This window comes from Anopheles cruzii, unplaced genomic scaffold (assembly GCF_943734635.1).
Source record: "Anopheles cruzii unplaced genomic scaffold, idAnoCruzAS_RS32_06 scaffold01051_ctg1, whole genome shotgun sequence".
NCBI classification, from domain to species: domain Eukaryota; kingdom Metazoa; phylum Arthropoda; class Insecta; order Diptera; family Culicidae; genus Anopheles; species Anopheles cruzii.
Window position 1 is genome coordinate 5739 of NW_026454636.1, and position 1314 is coordinate 7052.

Sequence of the window (1314 nt, forward strand, 5' to 3'; positions counted from 1 at the left end):
TTTATGGCAATGTTTGCTGAGCGAACTATTCTGTTAGAGTGTTAGAGTTTTCTTGGTTCATTCATTTCAAACGCATTACGTATAATTACAGTTGACATTTGTTGGATAGTGCTATATTTATATATTTACTTTTCAAGTTTACCATACCATCAAACGTTTATGCATTGAAACTTTAATTGCTTTTTAATTTATTTTTTTGACAATGGTTAAATGATGTGTTGGCAATTTTCCTTCTCGTAGTTCTAATAATGTTTGGTATGTTTGTAGCCGAGCAGTAAGTTTCATGGATACTTTATACACTAAAATACTTCCTTCATTATCATGTAGTACGTGTAAGATGTTTTAACAAGCTAGAGAGAAAAAAAGACGCAGAGAGAGAGAGAGAGAGATAAAAAAGTAAAAAGAACATTATAAAAATGATTTTATTAGCAGCCGTCGATGAAAACCCGCATACCTGAGCAAATGACACTATGTTGACGTTGTAGAACTTTCCCGCCGTAATGGTCGCTTTTCGGTTTGAGGACTGCAAGATGATACGCTGCAGGAATTGTTGCACCGATCGTGGCTCGTTGTACCAATTATAGGTGCTGTACGCAGTGTGGCTGATCATAGCATTCTTTAAAATATAATGTTTATACAGCAGACTGCTAGAAAACGTTTACTAACAGAAGATATCGGGCTTTAATGGCATACCTCTTCTGTGAGTCGATGGCCAAGGTATGAGAAGCACCACATTTCAATGACGATCGAGAACATCAGCACCATCACATTGACCAGATTTAAGTTTGGATTTCGGGTAATGTAGTAAAGTAGCAAACCCCACAGTAGCAAACAGCCGAGGGATTGAACAAGCAATATCAGGCGCAAAATGCTGTCCAGAAGCGAGGTACATTGGATCGCGGTGAGATGTAGCTCGATGATGTCCACCAAATGGCGTTGTCCACCAAATGCCCCAACAGATGCTGTGGACGACTTCTGAGCATACTCACGCAGCAACCCATTCACTAGTTGATAGAGCAACGTGTTGTAGCGAATAAGTATGAAAAGCATTCCCTTGAACCAAAGCATAATGGTTGTAGACACGCAGGCCGGTATGATGCACAAGGAGTACAATGTGTAGTGCAGGATGTTATGTCGAATATCTAGTCCATGAAAGTTTTGCACCAAAGGTAGGATGAACTCCACCGTTCGTTTAGTCGAAGAATTCACTCCGTAGTAGTGCAGCACATGCTGTGGGTAGTTGTACGCCAGAGGTACGATGTTGAAGAGGACCGCGTAGCAAATGTTCAGCTTCGCGTACGCCACACTGAAGCG

General features: G+C 40.8%; 1 protein-coding gene across 1 annotated transcript; it reads right to left on the reverse strand.

The window, feature by feature from the left end:
- Positions 1–454: 454 nt before the first annotated feature.
- Positions 455–1311, reverse strand: LOC128276373 (uncharacterized; the record flags this gene model as incomplete). The annotated part of the gene is made up of 2 exons (XM_053014838.1): positions 455–616; positions 694–1311. Coding segments are annotated over 2 exons (780 nt in total), but the record flags the coding sequence as incomplete, so codon positions are not given.
- Between the last annotated feature and the right edge of the window lie 3 nt (positions 1312–1314).